Genomic DNA, 21542 nt, shown 5'->3' with positions numbered 1-21542 from the left:
AAGAAAAGCAATGAAATGACATAGCGGATCGACATCACGTGCGTGATGGAGTTAAGGGCTAGTGGAAACATAAGCTAATGATATCAGGGCGGGACACGTACATATGCTTCAGTTACTGCCACGTGTTTCGTGGAGAATAAATGATCTTTAAAGCCCCTGGAAATACTCTGTGTGGCAACACACACACACACACACACACACACACACACACACACATTCCCCCTGTAAGACCCCAGCCAGTCTCAGACACGCCGCCGTCTCACCGTCATCCATGCGGTTGGCACACACACATATACAGTACATACACCCACATAGTATACATACATACATCAGCTCTTCTGCTTATTAGATCCAGGAGAGGGTGTGTGTGTGCGTGCGTGCGCGTCCTATGCATTATACACACGCATGTGGGTGAAATTCGCGTGTTTGACGCAGCTGTGTTTCATTAGTGGCGTCTACCGCCATGCCAACCCTGTTCCCTACAGACGCGCACACACGCATGCACACACACACACACACACACACACACACACACACACACACACACACACACACACACACACACACACACACACACACACACACACACACACACACACACACACACACACACACACACACACACACACACACACACACACTGGTGGTAGATTGCTTGCTGGGCCTCTTGTTTATCTCCAGTGCAGGGAAACCCCTACAATCCCCCTCCTCTGACATATTGCCTTCGAGGTCTGACAGAACATGTCTGCACTGTGAGAAATGACCAGAGCAACAGAGAGAGACAGACAGACACAGAGAGAGAGACGTAAACACTGTCTCTCCAGCCGTCCCATTGATTGGTCCCCCTTGGCTCATATCACTTCAGTTTGACATTTCACCCACAGCACCTTGACTGCAGTTTGACACAGACAGACCCAAGTAAACAGAATTAGACAAGAGATAGGAGAGGAGGGAAAGAGACAGACAGACAGAGAGACAGACAGGAACAGAGAGAGAAAGAGGGAGAGGGAGAGAGAGAGAGAGAGACAGACAGAGAGAGAGTTAGAGTGGTTTGTATACAAACGGTGACAAGCTAAATAAACTCCTCAGGGCCTCTATCTAGGACTCCTGCAGTTTTAATTTCCAGCTCAGAGCAGATCAGCTTATCGGCAACAACACGCTGACCGCCATGTTTGTTTCCTCTGGCCGCGGGCCAACTCGCTGACCACCCCTGTAGAGGTGGGGGTCCCGTCTTACTTAACAATAGCCTACGCACGCACGCACACACGCGCACACACACACACACACACACACACACACACACACACACACACACACACACAATAGTGTGCGCGTGGACTCAAAAAGGATGTCACGTTGAGACCTTTGAGTTTATAAGTGTGTGTGTATGTTGAGGGCGTGTCGTTCACAGTTGGAATGGCGAGTATCGGGGGGACATGGCTATAGACCGTTTTCCCGAGCGCTCCCCTGTAGAGAGCGCCACCGCCATTTAAAATGATAAAAAATGGAAAATACTCAAGTAAAGTACAAATTACTCAAAATGGAACAGTACAGTACAGTACAGTGCTACTTTACACTACTGTTTACACCGCAGAAATGGCGGGCGGCTCAGGAAATCGGTCTGTAAGAGATGTTTCAGATAAATATTATTCTGAGAGAACAGGTGAGGAAGGGAGCGGGAGAGAGAGAGAGAGAGAGAGAGAGAGAGAGAGAGAGAAGAGGCCTTCTTGTGTGAAAGCAGGAAGGAAGTGAAGGGGAGATGTGGTTCCATGGTGGAGAGGCCTCAAGTCACTCAGTCAGATTACCCCAGGTGGTGGGACAGGTTGATTGACAGCGCCGCGTCTCGAGGGGCTTGGCTTAGTCTTTTTACCCCCGCCACTCACCGGGGCGAAGGAGAGGGCTTTCCATGGGGCCCGCACGCCACTTAATACCAGCTGGCAGCAATAACCACCGAGCCAGGGTTAAATATCTGAGCTATAGAGTCTTATAGAAGGTTGTGTGCGTGCTGTGTGTGTGTGTGCGTGTGTGTGTGTGTGTGTGTGTGTGTGTGTGTGTGTGTGTGCTTGTTTGTGTGTGTGTGTGCGTGCGTGTGCCTGTGTGTGTGCGTGCGCACTGCCCTTGTATTATGTCTTCTTGGTAGAATAGGCTTAATGCACAGCAGCCATATTGGAAAGAATTCGGGCCTCTTCCTTACTTACGTCACAGGATTTACCAATGATACTAATACGTAGCTCTGTTTCATTCTGGTCAAACAGGGGCCTTTTCCACCAAAAGAACCAATTGGTTCAAGAACCAGTGCCGTTCAACTTTCTTGGAACTTTGGTTCGTTCTTGCGAACCGGCCGCGAACCGGCTTGCGTTTCCACCAGATTGAATCAGAGGAACCAAGGATTTTGTGGTTCCCGTTCCGAACCAACTTTTATGGTTCGGAACCACTGTGAATCACTGTGCTACACTAAATGGAACAGAGCCTTCATTAGTAATTTAGTATCTTTAACAGAGGCTCAATTCTTTCCTATATTGCTGCTTTGCATAGAGGCTATAATGGGAGTAGTCAAATGAGGAACACTAATCCAGGTTGTTAGATGTATCTGTCTTGATACGTGCGGATGTTTCTACACCTCTGTCCATTTCCATCCCACGCCCCCACATCACCCACCGGGTTCTATATTTAACGCACCTTAAACCATGTCACCATGGACTAAGACCTCTACCATTCGTAACCATGAAAACCCATTAACAATACGAGAGATTTCTTCCCTCCCTGAATTCATCATGTCAACATCACTGCCTGAGGGAAAGGCAGGCCATGCCCATTCTCTTTTCCTGTCATGTCAGTTTGTTTTTTGTGTGTGTGAATTCATATCGTGTCCAACTAACTGTCCATTCGCTGACTTCTTCTCATGTCTGTCCAACCTCCATCCATCCTCCATCCTGTCTGGAACTAACTCCACCCGCACTCACTCGGTCATTATCTCTGTACTTAACCGATTTACTTAACCCATTAAGACTTTAGCTATTGAAAAACAGCAGATATACACGCTCACAGCTGCGCTGCGAGCTTGTAGATCTGCTATTTTAGAAAAATCGTGAAATGTATAATCTTTGAATATACTGTACATTTTTTCAAAGCAGACTTTTGTAACTCAAAAATCTCTGCTTCCGGGGGTCCCTGGAACAACATATTTTGAGTTGGGGACCCGCAGCCAAATACATATAATTCTAGGGGTCCTTGACATGAAAAAGTTTGAGAACCACTGACATAGAAACATGTGTTTTTCAAAAAAACCTTTGGAGACATTAATTGGGTCAATAATATTCAAAGAATTGCACTAAATAATTTTCAAAATAAAAATAAAAAATAGCAGATCTACGAGCTCGCAGTGAGCTTGTATGAGCTCGTATATCTGCTATTTTTCAATAGTTAAAGCATCAAACAATGGTTAAAATCTAAAGCGACCGGCCTTACTGGGTTAACCACTGCACGTTGAGATGCTGTGTTGTGTGTCTCCATAACGTTGTGCTCCTATAACTGACCCACTGACACCGTGCTCTTCCCCGGCTTCACCTGCAGATCGTGATCGGAGAAGTCTACCGGATCCACCAGCTCCGCGAGGGCACCAAGTCCTTCGTTGGGAACCCATACGTGGCAGCGCTCTATAAACAGGTCAGCTCATCCCACAGCGTCACAGGACACACTGGAAGGAGTAGAAAGAATGAATGGTTTTCTTCCAGCAAGATGAGATGGGATGGGGTGATAAGAGAGGAGAGGAGATCATATGAATTGGACGAGATGGGGTGAGATTAGATGGAGTGAGATTACCGGCATATGGCATGAGTTAAACTGAGATGGGGTGAGATTATTATGGTATGAGTTTACGGTATATGAGGTGAGACTATATATGGTATGAGTTTACGGTATATGAGGTGAGACTATATATGGTATGAGTTTACGGTATATGAGGTGAGACTATATATGGTATGAGTTTACGGTATATGAGTTGAGACTATATATGGTATGAGTTTACGGTATATGAGGTGAGACTATATATGGTATGAGTTTACGGTATATGAGGTGAGACTATATATGGTATGAGTTTACGGTATATGAGTTGAGACTATATATGGTATGAGTTTACGGTATATGAGGTGAGACTATATATGGTATGAGTTTACGGTATATGAGGTGAGACTATATATGGTATGAGTTTACGGTATATGAGGTGAGACTATATATGGAATGAGATTTCATGGCTTGAGGTGAGATAAATTGGGATGACATGACATAATGAGATGAGATGGGGTACGGTCCGATGACGAGACACGATTTCTTATATCATTCATCATATCTTATTACTTATATCATATCGTTGCTGTCGGGCAGAAAGCTTGTATCTCCATATTTCAACTATTTTTCCACCGTAACGCCCTACTTCATCATACAAGTGTTGCACTGAAGTAGCGAAAATAGCCGATCTACGAGCTCACACCTGCGTAGATCGCGGCGTAGATTCTCTCCATTCCTTTGTTCCTTTTCCTGAAAATGAACCGTTTTGGACAAATGAGGTTTACACCTGACAGCAAAGATATACTGTATACCAAGGATGTCAAACTCAACATACACAGTGGGCCAAACATTTTAAAATGGTGCAAGTCAAGGGCCAGACTGGTTCAATGTTTATTTAAACGCAGGCTTGCGGTCACGGGCCCTCTATACGCACCAATGCACTAGCAGTGCATTGTGGGACTTGAAGTATTATGGTGGTGCATGTGTAGTAGAGTGACTCACTGCCTCAGCCTGATGGCATCAAAAGTTTAATATTTCCCCCAGTCCATAGGGATATCCCTTTGGTCTGATGGTTAAGATGTTGGACTTTCATGTGGGAGACCTTGGTTCGAATCCCAGGCGTTGCACGTGCAATATACCAGTGGGGCAGTTCTAATAGTTATTAAATATCATCCCGCGGGCCAAAGATAATTCATTCACAGGCCTGATTTGGTCCCCGGGCCTTGAGTTGGACATAATGTGCTGTATATCGTCGCTGTCGGGTGGAAACCTTGTATCTCCAAGTTTCAAATGTGTACGTTCTTTCGCAATAAAGCCCTTCTTCATCATACAAGGCTGTCGCACAAAAGTAGTGAAAACAGCAGATCTACAGCACACAACGCCTCGCAATGCGAGGCGTTGTGTGCTTGTAGATCGGCTGTTTTCACTAGTTTAAATCATTTTTAAAATGATAAATGCAAATCGAACGGTTTTGGACATACAAGGTTTTCACCCGACAACGACGATATACTGTATACAGGTACGTTAAACCGCTAACCCCATCTAACCGTGTTGTGTGTTGTGCTGTTCTGTGTCAGGTGGGTGTGTTTATCTTCGGCTGTGCCATCAGCCAGTCCTTCACAGACATAGCCAAGGTGTCGGTGGGCCGCATGAGGCCACACTTCATGGACGTGTGCAAGCCCAACTTCAGCACCATCAACTGTTCCCTGGGATACATCACCTCGTACGACTGCACTGGGCCCGAGAGCAAAGTACAAGAGGCCAGGTTCGTGAGCGCACGAGGGCACGGGAAAACACCCACATGCATGCATGCAAACACACATTTAAAAATGTTTTGCGTTCACGTTCAACAACATGATAGATGCACAAACCTGGGAAACTCAACAACAATATTTCATGATAAAGTTCATGGGTACAGGAAGCATTGCCTCCTCCGACTGCCAATTATCACAGACACTGAACAGAATTTTTCCAATGCCTTAGCTCTTGGCCTGGGCATTCCTGCAATCTGCAGGCCTCTCATAACTGATTTATGGACATTACAGAGGCTTCCAGAGGCTTACACACACACACACACACACACACACGCATGCACGCGTGCACACACACACACACACACACACACACACAGTATGAGACACAATACAATTCAAAATAATTGAGTACATTTTCCCCCTTTCTTTTACAGGAAATCCTTCTTCTCAGGACACGCCTCTTTTTCCATGTATACCATGCTCTACCTGGCTGTAAGTAACACACACACACACACACACACACACACACACACACACACACACACACACACACACACACACACACACACACACACACACACACACACACACACACACACACACACACACACACACACACACACACACACACACACACACACACACACACACACACACGCGCACACAGAGCTGGCTGTTCTTCACAAAACAACAGCTCTCAGATTGACACAGTGAATCATGGGAAGCGGTGGGCTGGGTGCAGTGCTGGGGCTCTCATTGAGAGATTCATTTCTTGGAGAGAAAAAAGAGCCTTTGTTCGCCTCCGCCTCTTCCCCACCCGTCCACCCGCCACTTATGAACACTCTCATTCTCTCTCTCACTCCTCGGAGGGAGCGAGCGAGGGACGGACGGATGGATGCACTCCACCTGTTTTTCTTCAGACCAGCTGTGTGTGTGTGTGTGTGTGTGTGTGTGTGTGTGTGTGTGTGTAACTTCCTCTCTTTCCCCCCCCACCTCCATCCATCCCTCTCTCTCCCAATCTCCACCTGTTGTGTGTTTCTCAGTGAGGCTTAGCAGCCTAGAGGGCCTTCAGACACTTTAATTACATACACACACAGAGACCCCCCCCTGCCCCCCCTCCATCACCAGCCCCACATCTCAACCGTCTTGCTCCTTCCCATTGCCACTTCTGCAACGCTCTGATTCCACACCCAAACCTTTAGTTTCACATGGCTTCTTCTGCTCCCCCCAGCGCACACACACGCACGCACACGCACACGCACACACGCACACACGCGCACACACACGCCCGTCAGGGGGGGAGAGAGAGGGGAGGGAGGGTTGAGGGGTTTCAAAATCATTGAATTTGTTTTGAATTCCTGAAAAACAAAATGCTTTTTTGGGAATGTTTTTTTTTTTTTAACGTAGGACAAACAAAACATTAAACCCACAACACCCAACCCAGTGTTTGGTAACCAGTGGTCTAGGTGGTCCCTTACACTCACCAGGCTCTGTTGTTGCTACGCCGACGCGGCGGCGCTGTGGTGCGCCAGCACAGCGGTCAGGAGGACAGCTGGTGCACCATGGGTATTCCCCGGCCTCTGGGTGACCTCTCGGCCCAGGCTACTCAGTTCAGACCCATGGAATGGAAAAGATGGTGGAGCGAAAGGAAACTAGGAAAGCGCCATGACATGAGGCAGGACGAGAGAGAGAGAGGAGACGAGAGAACGTTGCATCCAGAGTCCAGACCACAGGGTGACGCGCTAATTCGGAGAGCAGCGTTCCAAACTGTGGTCGAGTTGTACCAGCCAGGTCATAGCCAGAAGAGGGCTGGAGAAAAGAAGAGGAGAGGAAAAAGGAAGAGAAAAAGAGGAGAGGAGAGGAGAGGAGAGGAGAGGAGAGGAGAGGAGAGGAGAGGAGAGGAACACAAAACCAAACCTAACAGAACAGCTGAGCGGTGGGATAAGAAAAGAGAGAAGAATGCTGTTGATGTTCAGAGGAAACCCAACACCACCACCCCTGGACACACGCACGCACGCACGCACGCACGCACGCACGCACGCACACGCACACGCACACGCACACGCACACGCACACACACACACACACACACACACACACACACACACACACACACACACACACACACACACACACACACACACACAGAGAGAGCCCCACGGGCTGAGTCAGGCCTTGTGAAGAAGGAATCTGTGGCGTGGAGGTTGTTGTTTTCACGAGTTGTAAAAACCAAACACAGTGATATCATGTCCTCCTGCTCGCTCACGGCCCTGACAGACCGCCTCGGGTTTCCAGGTGTTTTTATTTATTTAATCTTATTTAATCTTTTGCCTCAGCTCTCTCTGATCCTCTCTGTCTCCCCCTATCCCTCATCCAAGCCCCACACACGGGGCGGCATAGCTCAGGGGTAGAGAAACCGAGCACGAAGGGTTCCCGAAGGGTTCCCGAAGGGTTCCCAGTTCGAATCCGGGCTCCCCCTGAGTTAATGTCGAAGAGTCCTTGGGCAAGACTCTGAACCCCACATTGCTCCCGGTGAGCAGGTTGGTTCCTTGCATGGTTTCCTCCGCCACCGGTGTATGAATGTGTGCGTGAATGGGTGAATGTAATGCACAATCTCTGTAAAGCGCTTTGGATAAAAGCGTTATATAAATGCACTATTTACCATTTACCACACACCCACTCCCCTGTTTTCGCGCTCCCATGTTTCTCACAGGGGTGAAAGTCCCCCCTCCTCTCCCCACCCAATCTCCCCCTAAAAACCCCAAGTCGTCTGCTAATTGGCAGCCTATGATTAGCGAACAGTTCATTTCCTGCCCAACATGTCGAGAGCGCCGGGTATGTGAATGATGTGGCCTGGCCTGGCGGGGACTTTTTAAAACAGCTGCTGTTGCCCTTTTGGAGAAGATGACAGCTGGCATGGAACGCCATAACACACAGACAGGCCACAGCCAGCAAGCCAGCAAGCCAGCCATGCCTGAGGCGCGCTTCATTGTTCATTATTACTCAAGCTATCTAGCACTAGGGCATTCACCAAATATTCGCATATTCGAATATCAAAGTTACCATTCGACGTTGTTCACCGAAGTCGAATATTCGCTTATTTTTCTTTTTTATTGTTTTCTCTTATATATATATAAATATATAGTTTATAAAGCTTGGCTAGATAGGAAGGCATAAGAATGAGTTGCCAATGCCCCTGGTGGATGAATTTGTTAATGCTCTATACCAGGGGTTCTCAAACCTTTTTAGGCCGTGACCCCCAAAATAAACATATTTGAACTGGGGACCCCCACTGGGGACCCCCACCCTGACAAGCTATTTTCACAATGTTCGCCTCTTGCTTACTTAATATTTGACAGTTTGGACAGTCCTGTCGAATATTCGACTATTCGAATACTTTGAGGTTGAATAATTAGAATACTAAAAATCACTATTCGTGAATGCCCTAACTCAAGCTATCTAGCGCTCTGTCCGACGCCAACATAAGGTGCTATTGTGGCGTAGTGGAGGTTCTACGAAGATATGCGCCGTATACCCACTTCCTTTTCAGTGCGCCGGTTTTAGGGTTGTAACACATTTTTTACAGCGTGTCACCTAGGCGTCAAGCCGTCTAGAAGAGTGTTCCGTCTGACTGTCTTGTCTGTGGGTCCGCGGCTAATCTTGCAAAACCACCGAACCGATCAGCACCAGATTTCTTGCGGCGCATTTCAGAGTGCATGCTGCCAGTAGGCTACGTTGGAAGCCAATCCCACAATATTTTACATACTGCTAAAACTTTTTTTTGGTGTGTGAGTGTGTGTATGAATATTTTTCACATTTGTGAATTCATCATCTCAGATCCATTGTCACGCCGACCGTCCCTCCATATTTGGGCAAGACAGATGTCATCAATTATTATGATGTCATTAACATGATGTCGTAGATCCACTGGGAAAACATGCTGTTACTACTAGAGCCTGTCTTCTTCAATACATATTGATTCGGAATATATGAAATATTTCTATAACTCTCTTGGTTTGCAGCGAAACAAGAGACCAGGTCTACAATAACACGCCCAAAAGAAGCAATTAGGCAGCGTGAAAACTGTACATTGATCACTGCAAATTGTTCAGTTATTTGAAAATAGCAGATCTAGATCTCTACCTGAATAAAGTTGAATATTTTGTATGGGGGGTCCCTGGCACAAAACATTCTCTGATGTGGGTCTGCTGACGAATACAGTTTAATTTGCGGGTCCTTGACATGTTGAGAGACACAGGACTAAACAACACCAGGAAGGAAGCCCAAATAAGCAACTGCACATTAGAAATAACCCTCCCCCCAAAAAAATAACACAACCCGCAACTATACCAATATTTACAATTACAATTTACAATTCAGGCATTTAGCAGACACTCTTAATTGATCTTAAGCGATTTACAATACAAGCAAAGTAAATATATCAATACATAAACATCAATACATCAAATACATAGAAATAGTAATCTAAGAAAAAGAAGAATCCTCACAAGCATTTGACAAGCAACTTTACAGAAAAACAAGCTCAAAGACGCTTATAATAAGCTGACTTGGTAATGGCATCTTCAGGCTTTAAGGGTATATAGGGTTTAAAAAAGGTAACAATGGCATTCATAAAATTTGACATCTTAGAATCACGATGTGCTCGCAAGTATAGTAACACTGACGTGTGTGTGTGTGTGTGTGTGTGTGTGTGTGTGTGTGTGTGTGTGTGTGTGTGTGTGTGTGTGTGTGTGTGTGTGTGTGTGTGTGTGTGTAATTTAAGTGCTCTCCCACCACAGCTATGCTGTTTGTCTCCTCTCATGGTGTGAACCAGGGTATAGAAGGGGTGTGGCGGTGGTGGTGGTGGTAGTGATGGCGTGTACAACATGTCCTGCAGGCTAACAGAGCCCTCATTCTTTTTCTCACTTTGTTGTGTGTTGTTAATGTTTAGTCCCTGTTTTCTTTTTAATTTGAAACTAACATGAGTCACTAGAGAAGACAGAGACGCGACCGAGAGGAAGAGAGAAGAAGAGATCCTTGTGTTGGAATGGAGTTGAATTCCTTCCACAAACCACCAGACCAGACTTCACGTCTCTGTCTGTCTTATGTCTCAGCTCTTGTCCTCAAAATGTCACGGGACACTGGCAGGACAGTTCTTTTGTCATCACATTAGGGTTATTTTTATTGCTGTTGTTTTTCTACAGATGATTTGTGGAGAGAGACACAACAGACAGCAGAGACAGACGTGGTCTGACAAGATCACTTGTTTTGGGGTTGAAGGATATAAAGAGATTGCTGTTGGGCAGAATCCGCTATCGGGCATTAAAGCTCTACTTTGTCACGCCAGCCAGCCAGTGTTACACAAAAGTTCACAAAAATCGATCTACGAGCTCAAAACGCGTCGCGTTTTGAGGTGGTGGATCGGCATTTTTTTGTCTACTTTTGACAGCGTCGAAATTGTGTTTCGAATAGAGCTCAGCAGCAGCACAGGTCCGAGCATGTTAAGAAGACATACGTGGCGTGGCGGTCGGGGGCACCCTATAGGCTGCAATGCCAGCCTGACAGCCGACGACATTTCCTGCGTGTCACTCCCCAATCTCTCTATCATGTCAGTCAGTCTAAGAGATAAAGCCCATAAATAAATCCAGGAAAAAAAGAAGAGATACTGGAAGGTCATCGATGTTCTCATTTCCTTATTGTGTGTGTGTGTGTGTGTGTGTGCGTGCGTGCGTGCGTGCGTGTGTGCGTGCGTGCGTGTTTCCACCAAATGAGGTTGCCTGACAGAGGGTTGTTTGGGTTTGGCTGACAGCTCATGGGGTCAGATAGATAGAGTCTAGACGACTGGTGCATTGTGATACCTCGGTGTTTAGGCTAACTCCAGACAAGTGCAGCTTCCTCGCCTCTTCACTTCAACCAGATAAGACTTTCGATCAACGTCAGCCTTAAAAGCGGCAGAGAGCTCTCAGGATGTTGTGTGCGGTAGGGGAGGAAGGGGGTATTTGGGGGAGTTTTTGCTTTGATGGCTTTTAGGTTTTTGCCAGGATTTAAAAAGTACTTTGTCAGTTGTCTTGTCTGCCACAATGGTGGTTAGTGGTGGTGGTGTTGTTGGTAACTTACTCCTCCCCATTCTGTACCTGAAATCACCCCGTGGAGGAAACAAGAATTCTAAACATCCCCACAAGCGAGGGAGGGAGGAGGAGAAGAACCGAGGAGGAGATTGGAATGACGCGTGTGGGATGGGAGGGACTCACTTCCCCTCGAAGGTAGAACAATGTCGGAGGAACATGGTGGAAGGAAGCGTTGAGGAATCTTTATGGTCCCACCACTAGGGATGGGACGATACGCGATATTATCGCTTATCCTGATAAAAAAACACTCGCATCGTGGAGATTTCATTTACCGTGATATCGTCCTCCGTCATGCACTGGGATCAATATTCACCCTTTATTTGCGCAAGCTGCATTATCCGGTACCACTTAAACCCTTTGGTAAAAGGTACTTATATGTACTTGATACAGTCTTTTTTTTTCACTCTATCAAATGTCTTTGCCAAAAAATAGCCGATCTACAAGCTCAACTTTTAGATCTGCTATTTTTTTGGCAAATGTTCCACCCCAGGATAATGGATTTTGATTATCGCGATAATATCGTAAATCACCATTTCTTTTGTCTCTCCTCTCGCAACGCGTTGTGAGCTTGTAGATCTGCAATTTTTTGGGGCAAATGTTCCTCTCCAGGATAACGGATTTTGATTATCGCGATAATATCGTAAATCGGAGATTTCTTTGGTCACAATAATCGGGATGTGAAATGTTCATATCGTCCCATCCCTACCCACCACCACCACCACTCCTCCTCCTCCTCCTCGTCCCCATAGGCCTGGTCTGGTTGGTGGATGTACTGTACATACTGTAAGGAGGTATTGTTTATCTTAGGGCTGATTACAGGAGAGCACACACAGTGAGAGTCTGGAGGAGCTGTGTGTGTGTGTGTATGTGGGGGGGGGGGGGTTGAAGAGACCTTGGGCTGAGGTTGCCCCACCCATCCCTCGGTCTCTGGGTGTTAACAGGCAGGAAGCGTAGCCTTTTGAGCGGTGCAAGAAAACACCAGACGTCAGAGGAACCTGGCCTGACCCCTCTCATCAGTACCACCACCACCACCACAGTGTGTGTGTGTGTGTGTGTGTGTGTGTGTGTGTGTGTGTGTGTGTGTGTGTGTGTGTGTGTGTGTGTGTGTGTGTGTGTGTGTGTGTGTGTGTGTGTGTGTGTGTGTGTGTGTGCGTGCGTGCGTGCGTGCGTGCGTGTGTGTGTGCTTGCATTGCTAAACTTGTGTCCTCCATACAAGCATAGCAGAATTTCAGAAATAGACATATCGTGAGGACCATGTTCCTGGTTCTCACAAGAGAAATGGTGTTTTTTTTTTTTACAAACATATGGTGCATACGTGCATCTATGTGTGGAGCAGGGTGTCATGGCATTGGTCCGAAGGTTCATTAGTCCAAATTTGTTAAGAATACTATGCCAAATCTAACCCTAACACTAACCTCAGTAACCCTAACTAAATTCGGACTAATGAACCTTGGGACTTATGGGCAGTCCCCTGGAGCAGAGAGGTGATCTTGAACTGGTAGTGTTCCTGTGTTGGGTCATGTTGTAGACCCTAGAATCTAGGGTCTACAACACCTCTTCAGATGGGAGCGGGGCGGGGGGTGCATCCGCTTGTCTCCTGTTTATCCTGATGGAGAGGAGAGGAGAGGGGAGCGGGTTCATCCTAACAGGGTGTTGAGAGTGGACAGGCCGTACTACATGCTGTGTGTGTGTGTGTGTGTGTGTGTGTGTGTGTGTGTGTGTGTGTGTGTGTGTGTGTGTGTGTGTGTGTGTGTGTGTGTGTGTGTGTGTGTGTGTGCCAGCTGGTCACTGTGGTTGTGCTGTTTGTACAGCTGGGAGGTTAAACCACTAGAATCGGTAATGTCCAGGTCCTTATCCCATAGTGTGTGTGTGTGTGTGTGTGTGTGTGTGTGTGTGTGTGTGTGTGTGTGTGTGTGTGTGTGTGTGTGTTACTACACTTGTAAGGACCAAATGTTCCCACAAGTATATTACAAGATGAGAAATGGAGGCTATGTGAGCACCATTTTCCTGGAAGAAAAAAAAAGGTTGTTTTATCATTAAAAAATATTTTTTGAGATTAGAGTTTAGAGGTTTACAATTAGAAACAGATTCAGGTTGGGGTTAGGTTTGAGATTAAAGAGTTATGCCTGATTTACACCTGCGTTATCCCATGCTATTCTTCTGCTTTAGGCTTTAGGTAAAAAATTACCCCAAAAATAGCACAAATGGCATTCATAAAATAGTCCTAACAAGTATGGTAATACAAATACCGCAGTGTGTGTGTGTGTGTGTGTGTGTGTGTGTGTGTGTGTGTGTGTGTGTGTGTGTCAATCTGCTGGTCTGGCCTATAGCCTTGTCCACTCGGATTCAATCTGCAGCTCTCAGACAGTAATAACACACACACACACACACACACACACACACACACACACACACACACACACACACACACACACACACACACACACACACACACACACACACACACACACACACACACACACACACACACACACACACACACACACACACACACACGCACACTTACAGCACAGGTGCTGGGGGTGAAAGAGGCAAGACAACACACATTAAAAGGCTCATTGCTATATAAGTATTTCCAGCCAGGTGTGGAGAAGGCTGCTTCACACAGTCCAAACCATCATTACTGCTGCCATCAACAACACCATCTGCATTACACAGATCTGCACTCGCACAGATAGCGTTTTATGATGCCGTCGAGGAGGGGGAAGTGTTTTAGACGTCGACCCTTTTTGTGGGTTGTAAAAATGTGTTTGTCTGACGGTTCTCAAAGTGCGGTCTGGGGGACCCCCAGCAGTCCTTGGGGGGGGGGGAATTTTGGTAAAACCTTAAACACACATCTTCTCTTATGGGGGTCTCCGTCACAATGTATTTTTCAGATGGGGGTCCGCGGCCAAATACATATGAATTTGGGAGGGTCCTAAAAAAACTTGAGAACCACTGTGATGACTGTACATAAAACACCGGGGGAAGGAAATTGACATTCAATGTTCTCTCTCTCTATCTTTCTCTCCATCTCTCTCTCTCTCTGCAGTTCTATCTTCAGTCCAGGTTTACGTGGCGCGGGGCCCGGTTGCTCCGCCCCCTGCTGCAGTTCACCCTGCTGATGATGGCCTTCTACACCGGCCTATCGCGTGTCTCCGACCACAAGCACCACCCCACCGACGTCCTGGCAGGCTTCGTACAGGGGGCCCTGGTGGCCTACTGCATAGTGAGTACACACGCACACATACACTCACACATGCGCACGCACGCGCACACACACACACCAGGCACGTGCACACATAGACATCAAAGGGGGCTCGAGCCCATGCTCTTTTATCCATCTGTAAAAAGTGCCCTCTCCAGACCATGGATGCAGTTTTCACTATGGTGAAAGAATTGCAAATGCCCCCTTTCCATGCCATATCTGAAGGCAGCATTCAAGAGAATTGCCGTGTCCAAACTCTCCTGAACTGAAGAGGTGTGGGTCATTCAGCATCTTATGTTGAAATAATTGCCCTCTCTGTGTAGAAATCCATGCCGTTACGCCACATCTTCAGCATTGACTTGATTATGCTTAGTTCAGTGTGGTATCAAGCACTGAAAATAGCTGACCTCGACACGTTGTGAGCTTGGAGGTCAGCCCCTGCCTCTGTAACATTCTCTGCACGTCCCTGACACACACACACACACACACATACATACATACCCACACACAGCACGCATGATGTAGAGAGGAATGTATATACGAATGGGTACATTAGATTAGAACACATGCACACTCAACATCGATGCACACAGGCCTGTGTGTGTGTGTGTGTGTGTGTGTGTGTGTGCGTGCGTGCGTGCGTGCGTGCGTGCGTGCGTGCGTGCGTGCGTGCGTGTGTGTGTGTGTGCGTGTGTGTGTGTGTGTGTGTATGCTAGCCTAGCTCAGCTAGACAATCCACCCATTAAAACAAGGAGGGGATATATACCGGTATACTGCAGTTAGTTAGCTGCATTGGTATATAGTCTGGCCAAGCCAGGCTATGTGTATGCACATATGCACATGAATGCGCACATGCAAAAACAAAGTCAGGGCATTTTGTACATAGATACATACTGTACTTAGTGTACTATATGCGTGTTCATAAATAAATAATATGTGTACTTTGTATATCTGCAAATACATGTATGCTACAGTGGTTGACAGAGTACTCAACCTCAGTACTTGAGACAGAGTACAGATACTCCTGGTCAACTGTTACTCAACCACAGGTGACATTTGCTCTGTCAAATTTGTACTTGAGTCAGAGTACCGGAGTAGTTGCTTTTAGAACGACTTCAGTGTTCAAAACTTACATACAAAGTGCCTTTTCTTTTTTTAAATCAATGCTTTGCTGTGCTTGAAATGTTGACATTTTGATCTTGTAGATCAGATATTTTAAGTGGTTCATTCGTAAATATGTACTTGTTCCCTTCCTAGAAATGTGCACTGGTGGAGTCAAAAGTACAATATTTGTCTGTGAAATGTCGTGGAGTCATTAGTATCCAGAAATACAAATACTCAAGTAAAGTACAGAATGAAAACATTTGCCCATTTAGGGCCCATTTGGGCATGCATTTTAGGCGGATTTTTCCCCCTGGACCCCCCGGGGGTTCAAGTGCTTCAAACCTAAAGTGACACAGACTTGTTTGTACAGATGACTCTTTCCATTCTCTTCCTATACTTTCTCTTAATCTACTGGGAGTCCTCCTTCCTCCTGTCCCTCATCGTCCTGCTCTCTGTCCAACTCCTCTAAACCCAACAGAAAAACAAGAGCGAGAGGCAAGAGAGAAGTGAGGAGAATCTTGATTCTCTATAATGAGTAACACATTGCCTGGAGCCTGGCCTCAGCCCTGTTGGGTGCGTGTGTCGTATCTGTGTGTGTGCTTGTGTGTGTGTGTGTGTGTGTGTGTGTGCGTGTCTTCCCTTACTACTTGTGTTACATATCGTCATGGCCGTAGCCAGATGACTTTCGTAACCATCATCATTACACTAAGCTAGACGGTGCCAAGGAAAATTGAATTTGGGTAAGGAAGCAAAAACACACAGAGAGAGAGGGAGAGAGACTAAGAGAGAGCGAGAGAGAGAGAGAGAGAGAGAGAAAGGGGGAGGGGAGGGGGGAAGTAAGAAGGAGAGAGAGGGTTAGCCTTTGAAACTAGGAATGAGGCTGTTAATTATTTTGGGTTTTTTATTTGGCGGCACTGGCTCTATCAGCACAGCGGGTCTCAGCTCCACTCTGCTGCCTCTGGGGAAAGTATGGAAACACGCACGCACACGCAGAAGCGCACACACACACACACACACACACACCTTACCTTTCTACATGGTCCAAAGCATGAAAGTGGAAATAGTTAGATTCATAAAAATGGAGCGAGGCCCCGCGAGTGGCGCCTGGGCAGACCTTGGCACAGCTAAAGTGCACTGCACGCTCTCTCTCACACTCACACACACACACACACACACACACACACACACACACACACACACACACACACACACACACACACACACACACACACACACACACACACACACACACACACACACACACACACACACAGCTCACACCAGAACATAACACTGCAGCATGATCCTTATTACGTTTCGTTGCTGTCGGGTGTGGAAACCTTGTACAGTATGTCCAAAAACATATGTTTTTTATCATTATTTTAGAAAACATTTTAAAATAGTGAAAATAGAAAATCTACAAGCACACAGAGCGACGTGTTGTGAACTAGTTGATCGGCTATTTTCACTCCTTTTGTGTGATACTCTTGCGTGACAAATTAGGGCATTAATCCGCGAAAACTATGTGACCTATGGAGATAAGAGGTTCTCGCCTCGACAGCGAAGGCTTCTTAAAAGGGTCCAGGGTTGACTAGTAGGAACCTGGCTAACAACAGACACGTTGAGGGCTCAGGCTCAATAATAAGCTGCAGCTTGGACAGGGCGTAGCTCCCTGGATCACATGAGATCCCTGACAGGAGGAGAGGAACATACACCACGTCTTCAGAAAATGCGCTCCGCTTACGGCTCTGACCTCCGAACGAACGCACGAGCGCACGAACGGGCCAGGATCTGGCCGAGAGAGAAAGAGAAAGTCAGAGAGGGAGGGAGGGAGGGAGGGGATGTGACAGAGGAGAAGAGAAGTGGAGTCTTGTCTGACTGTGTCTTGGCTCGGGAAAGAGAGAGAGAGAGCGTGTGCGGCTTTTTCATTTCAATGTCAGCTATTCCACAAACCCTTGCAAAGCAGAGAGACAGCTCACACACACACATACCACATGCTACACACACTTAATGTATAGACACACACCACTCACGTGTACCGCTCACACACAAATTACACACATTCAAACACCATTTATCCCCCCACACACACACACGCACGCACGCACGCACGCACGCACGCACGCACGCACACATGCTCACGCACTCTAACCCCTGCCGGTCACAGCAGTGGGCTCCGTTTTTACGACGCTAAAGCCTCCATGTCTGATTTCCCCACTCGGAGTTAAAGAACACAGAAACACACACACATCTGCGAGCACTTTGAGCCTTAAGCTGTTACAGCGTCTCAATAAGCAGCTCCACAGACAGGGACTTGACAGGGATGAGTGGCGACACACAGGACAGTTAACTTGCTGGCTCTTTCAAGCCTTCCTAAAAAGGTACTCAAGCCCGGTTAGTGTGTGTGTGTGTGTGTGTGTGTGTGTGTGTGTGTGTGTGTGTGGGGGGGGGGGGGTCTCGGGGACTGGCTTCCAAAGCCCAATCCTAACAAGCCTTTAGTTCAAAGACAGCTTAAGATCTTTTGATTTAAAGAAGGTATGTCCCTGCTCAATGTTCTTGACAAGCCAGAGATACAAAACGTATAAAAGACAAGACCGGGAGAGAACACGGCGACGAAAAGGTTAGCCAAGTTCCTCAGCTATATGAGTTGAGGAACTCAGCTAATTTGTACATTCTCAGAGCTATGGAGGGTCTTTGAAATTAGAACGGTTTGACAGCCAGAGACTCAAACAAAGATAATCCCTCTAGATCATCGGTCATGAGTGTGCGGTCCCCTCTGACTGTGTTTTCTTATTTTAGTTGGTCTCGGGACGTTATGGGGGTCCTTGGAATTAAGAACCACTGCTGTAGAAAATAGGTTCATTAAGGGCTTAAGTGGACAGCAGAAGTCTTCAACAGGGGGCCCTCAGAGTTACTACAGGGGGTCCTCCAAATCTTTGAGTGATAGAAACTTTTTTTTCTCCTTTTTTATATTAACCACTTGAACCCTAGCGTCCATATTCTGAGAACTTTAGCCAAAAATAGACGATCTACAAGCTCACAACGCCTCGCTCTGCGAGGCGTTGTGAGCTTGTACATCGGCTATTTTTGGGCAAAGAGCTTTGGTGCAGAGGTGGAAAAGAGCAGACTGAGTGAAAGGTCAATTTATTAAGTAGTGACAGTTCAAGTGGTTTACATGAATCCAAAATACACTGATGATTGTTCTGTCAAACAATGAAACTATATGGAATCTATGAACAGGTTGTGGGGGACCCTGCTTCATCTCTCTCTCAACTAAGGGGTCCTTGGCCTGAACATGTTGAAAACCCCTGGTGTACAGCATTTGAGATCTAAAAACATCACGTCACATCATCAAGTCATAATATACGCGTCGCCACCCTAAGCCTCTCTACAGAGCAATACAAGAATGCTCTGATATCACTGCCACCTTCTGATGTCTTCTTTGATGACTTCTCCTTGCATTTCATATACGTTGACATTGATTTATCCATGAAGGGTTACTGACAAGGCATTTCCCCTTAGCGGCAACAACCCTGGCAAAGGTTTTTGTCACTTCGTTTTTGGCCTCTTATGAAACCCCTTTCAAGTCCAGTATACGTAGAGGACGGGATGTAGATTGTATTCCAGAACGTTGACATTAACAGCACTCCTTTGCTTTCGGAAGGATTTGGGATCCGCTGCCAGTCTTTGTTATGGGACGTCCTGACTAAACAGAATCAGATTTCCATTATGGATTCCCATGCCCTGTGACAGGCTGGGAAAAGTACCAAGTCCATAAACATCAGCTCGAGTGGAGGAAAGGTGTACGTGAGGAGAAAATACAGATTATTGAGGCCCTTTTGCTCTGTGTGGAGCGATCCCGGCTCCTGTGTGTATCTGATACTGGCATGTAAACACTCTCTTTCTCTCTCTCTCACTCACTCACACACACACACACACACACACGCACGCAAGCGCGTGTGCACGCATACATCGTTGCTGTCGGGCAGAAACCTCTTATCTCCATAATATGTTTCTTCCGTAAATGATCATACCACAGTATCTACAAGCTCAAAAGATGCGACGCATTTTGAGCTTGTAGATTTTTTTAGCTATTTTTGAATTTGAATTCTGTAACAGTTTTGGTCATACAGTATGAGGCTTCCACCCGACATAGACGATAATTATATAAAACACTTACAAGAGCTCATACAGACAAACCTAGACACACACAGTTACATATACCGGTACATACTGTGTACATACAAACCATCACTGTCAAGTAGAAACCTTTTTAGTTTTTTGCGTAAATTAACTCCCTACTTGATCATACTACACTACTACAGCGTCACACAAAAGCCATCCAAAGTGGCAGATCTGCAAGCTCGAGCTTGTAGATCTGCTTAGCTTTTGCTACGTTTGAATTTGAATCCTGAAAAAGTCACCGTTTCGGACATATGAGGTTCTCATCCTACAAGAGACGAAACACACAAGTTCACACAGAAAAAGCACTTCCACCACGCTGTCACAACAGAGAGCAGCTTATAGACCCTTGGCCTGTGCAGTGTTTTAACACTGCAGTACCACTGCTGTCAGGACCGTGACCTACAGACAATAAGAGAGATACCCGACAGGAAGTGCTGGCTCTGTCCTACCTGACACTTCCTGTCAGACACGGTGACCTACTTCTCACCATGTGACGTGATATCAGGTCCAAGGGGTGACCCCCAGCAGGAAGCAGCTGTGGCCAGGAGAAAAGCATCGGCGCAAGTGTTTGTTTTGTTATAGCCTATACCCCCAAGGTTCATTGACAGTATATTATGGAGGAGAGGAGATACAGTAAGGAGGACTGGTCGACTCTCTCTCTCTCTCAATTTTAAATTCAATTCACTTCAAAGGAGCTTTCTTGGCATGAGAAAAACATTGCAAAACCACAAAAATGTTCATTCGCTGTTAGGAATAGTTATACATACATGTAGGCAATAGTACCTTGGTATAGATAGCTTTTGAAGCAAATAACTGCACATTTTCTAGGTTTAGCAATCACATTGGTATAAACATTTTAACCCATTTAGTTTTCTGAAAAACCTTAAATTAAAATAAATTACATTGCTATATGTATAGCAACAACTAATGAGATACAGAGGTGTCTCCTGGATAGAAAGGTATAACAATGTATAGATTATGACAGGTCTGAATGGGTTAAGGACGAATAGTGGAAGAGTTTTTTTTTGTCTCCTAATGTCTTAGGAAATGTTCGTATGTACTATACGTCAAGGTCAACTAATACAGATAGTACACATAATGTTCTCTCTCCATCAATTTCTTCTTGCGCTCTCTCCTACTTTCTTGCTGCTAAAGCATCTTTCAGTGAATGAGGATACGAGCGTTGTCTGTCGCGTCGCAGAACTGTTATAGAAGCAGGAAGGGCTTCTTTATCACCCCAGACAGACGGACGACTTCAGCGTCTAAATTAAGAGCTCCATGTCAGAAAACAGCAGCCCTACCCAACGCAGAGGGCAACCTCCACAAGTCCAGTTTATACTTTGAAAATGTCAGAACTACAAGCTTGTGCGTCTGCCA

The 21542-nt window shown here is 46.2% G+C and overlaps 1 protein-coding gene across 2 annotated transcripts in view; it reads left to right on the top strand.

Moving 5' to 3' along the window:
- The window catches only part of plpp3 (phospholipid phosphatase 3), a 62440-nt gene that overhangs the window by 32632 nt on the left and 8266 nt on the right, over positions 1–21542 (top strand). For both annotated transcript variants that reach the window (XM_080733841.1, XM_080733840.1), the window contains exons 3-6: positions 3574–3666; positions 5364–5551; positions 5975–6032; positions 14721–14897. In XM_080733841.1, the coding sequence (XP_080589967.1) occupies positions 3574–3666; positions 5364–5551; positions 5975–6032; positions 14721–14897 (516 nt within the window). The remainder of the gene's footprint in view (positions 1–3573; positions 3667–5363; positions 5552–5974; positions 6033–14720; positions 14898–21542) is intronic.

The sequence above is a fragment of the Nannobrachium achirus genome (assembly GCF_963921795.1).
Source record: "Nannobrachium achirus genome assembly, chromosome: 1".
NCBI lineage: Eukaryota > Metazoa > Chordata > Actinopteri > Myctophiformes > Myctophidae > Nannobrachium > Nannobrachium achirus.
The sequence above is the reverse complement of the archived record's forward strand: the minus strand, read 5'-3'. Positions and strand labels throughout refer to the sequence as shown.